The sequence below is a fragment of the Nanorana parkeri genome, unplaced genomic scaffold (genome assembly GCF_000935625.1).
Source record: "Nanorana parkeri isolate BGI_ZX_2015 unplaced genomic scaffold, ASM93562v1 scaffold731, whole genome shotgun sequence".
Lineage (NCBI taxonomy): Eukaryota > Metazoa > Chordata > Amphibia > Anura > Dicroglossidae > Nanorana > Nanorana parkeri.
The window spans coordinates 711,376-714,033 of record NW_017306999.1 but is presented as its reverse complement, the minus strand read 5'-3'; the positions used below and the strand labels follow the sequence as shown (position 1 = coordinate 714,033).

At 55.4% G+C, this 2,658-nt stretch overlaps 1 protein-coding gene across 1 annotated transcript in view; it reads right to left on the bottom strand.

The window, feature by feature from the left end:
- The window catches only part of RNF225 (ring finger protein 225), a 15,635-nt gene extending 14,179 nt beyond the window's left edge, over positions 1-1,456 (bottom strand). Inside the window, exon 1 of the mRNA XM_018564177.1 lies at positions 1,347-1,456. Within this exon, the coding sequence (XP_018419679.1) occupies positions 1,347-1,456 (110 nt within the window). The remainder of the gene's footprint in view (positions 1-1,346) is intronic.
- Between the last annotated feature and the right edge of the window lie 1,202 nt (positions 1,457-2,658).

Below are 2,658 nucleotides of genomic sequence, written 5' to 3'. Positions count from 1 at the left end.
GTTCTCTATCGGCGGGGTTCTCTATCGGCGGGCTTCTCTATCGGCGGGGCTCTCTATCGGCAGTGTTCTCTATCAGCGGGGATCTCTATCGGCAGAATATTTTTTCCCCACCTGACAAAGTAACAATGTAACAAAAATAAAGTGAACGGAATCTCCGTCCCAGTCAGTTGTCACAGGAAACAAGCCAGCAGGTAGATTTTCCCTCTGGTGACAACTCAGAAGTATTGGGTGACGGCGGTCCTCGGGTCTCTGCCGTCTCGGCTCCCTCACCTCCTCCTCCTCCGGCTCTGACCAGGTACTCGCTCGTCTCCTGACTGTCAGCCAGTCTCACCTGGCCCGGAGCAGCTCCCAGAATCTGGCCCGACCTGTCTGTCTGGAAGTCTCACCTACCTGCAGGTTCCGTCCCCGCCCCCTCCCCTCCGTACAGGTGCATTGATAAGGGACCTGTCACCTATAGCAATTGTCCCAGTGACGCACGTAGGCAGAGAGAGCGAGAGAGCGAGGTGCGGAGCCTCCCAGGGACGGGCAGAGAGGGAGAGAGCGAGATGCGGAGCCTCCCAGGGACAGGCGTCAGGAGGGTGAGACCGAGATGCGGAGCCTCCCAGGGACGGGCGTCAGGAGGGAGAGAGCGAGGTGCGGAGCCTCCCAGGGACGGGCGTCAGGAGGGGCCGCTGCCAAAAGAAAGACCAAAATAAGGGGAAGAGTCAGAAATCGAGGAATGAAATGATGGCAACAGCCCCGGCGTTGGTAGACGAGCACTGAGCGGCCATGTGCACAGCGCCCGGGGAATGCTGAGAGGCTAGCGGAGGTCGGGGACATATTCCCGGGTCTGGACCGCCGACAGGTTTTATATATCGGTGCTCTCAGGATAGAAGACGTATCAATGCGTCCAGTGTAGAGTGCGCATATGCTGCTCTCAGGGGGACTGGTCTTGTCTCCGCCCCCCCCTGTAATAAAGACCGCCCACTGCTGCTCTCTCCTTATGCAGGGTGACTTGTCTCCGCCCCCTCATGTAATAAAGACCGCTCACTGCTGCTCTCTCCTTGTGCACTATGACAGGTCGTGTCTCTGCCCCCTCCTGTAATAAAGACCACTCACTGCTGCTCTCTCCTTGTGCAGGGTGACTGGTCTTGTCTCCGCCCCCTCATGTAATAAAGACCGCTCACTGCTGCTCTCTCCTTGTGCACTATGACAGGTCGTGTCTCCGCCCCCTCCTGTAATAAAGACCGCTCACTGCTGCTCTCTCCTTGTGCACTATGACAGGTCGTGTCTCCGCCCCCTCCTGTAATAAAGACTTCTCTTTGCTGTGTATGTCGCCGTTTCCTTGTTTAGAGTTCTATTTTTACCTCTCTGTGTTGCCGCTCGATGTGTTTGGAAAAATACGAGAACACAGGTCAATGCCGGCATTAGGAGGCGTGTCATAGTTGCATGTTGACATATCATGTAAATGCGTCATGACATGCATTGGTATGTAGCACAATGTGCAGTGAAAACACCCGAGGAAAGAGCTGTCACCGGATCAGAAATAGAGGAGAAATCGTCCAACGGGGACACCGGGGACGGGGACACCGGGGACGGGGACGCCGGGGACGGGGACGCTGGGGACGGGGGACACCGGGGACGGGGACACTGGGGACGGGGGACACCGGGGTTGGGGACACCTGGGACGGGGGACACCGGCTCCACTAAAGACCTTCTCAATGGGCTTTCCCCCAGAGACTTCCTTCACTTCCTGTTGTGTCAGCAGCACAGGAAATAAAGGATCTCATCCAATGGGGACACCTCTTACACTGAAACCTTACCTAAAAGGGGCTTTCCCTCACTTTGGGGGGACTTCCTTCACTTCCTGTTGTGTCAACAGGACAGGAAGTGAAATCTTCCTAGTGAGACGCATTTAGGAGTTTTTAACCCTTTCCTACTCTATTGATGAAATAAAAGTGTTGGCTTTGTATAAATGTTCATGTTTATGGGACGGTGATGACGAGGTCTCTGAGTTCCCAGCCTCCTGGCCGGACTATTCGTTTATTTATTGCAGCAGGAGGAGTGAGACTCTTCAGTGGGAAGCAAAAGCTGGCAGCGTGTTGAAACTTGCTGGGAGTTGTAGTTCCTTATCAGATGGGTTCACCCCCGACTGTCCGAGCTCGGCCCGGGGTCCTGGAACGTCGCGAACCCCCCCGCCCCCCCCAGAGCAATCGCTTGCTGCGCGTCACAGTCGTTGGCGTGACGATGAAAAACGTTTGATCGGCCGACAGAGAAGGTTTGTAACACAGTAACTTGTTATTGTCCGCAGACTCGGAGAACGCTTCAGATATTTCCATTAGTTGGGGAGTGCCCACAGGTGCGACCCGTCCGGCACGCCATCCCGCCCCGCGAGGGATTGAAAAGCGATCCGTCCTCATGATGGGAGCCGGTGACAGGCAGCACCTCAGATAAAGGAGCGCCATGTCATTGGAGAGCCGCCATTATCCCGGAGTCTCCGCAAGGTTTAACCCCTTCACCCCCGGAGACTTTCTTCACCTCTCACACACACACACACGCGCGGGAAACCCCCCAAACAATGAGCGGGGGACCCCGAGGAATGAAAACACAGCCGCTGCAATTTTTTATGCTGCGCGATATTTGCGCAAATGTTTATCAAACGGATAATTTGGGGAAATA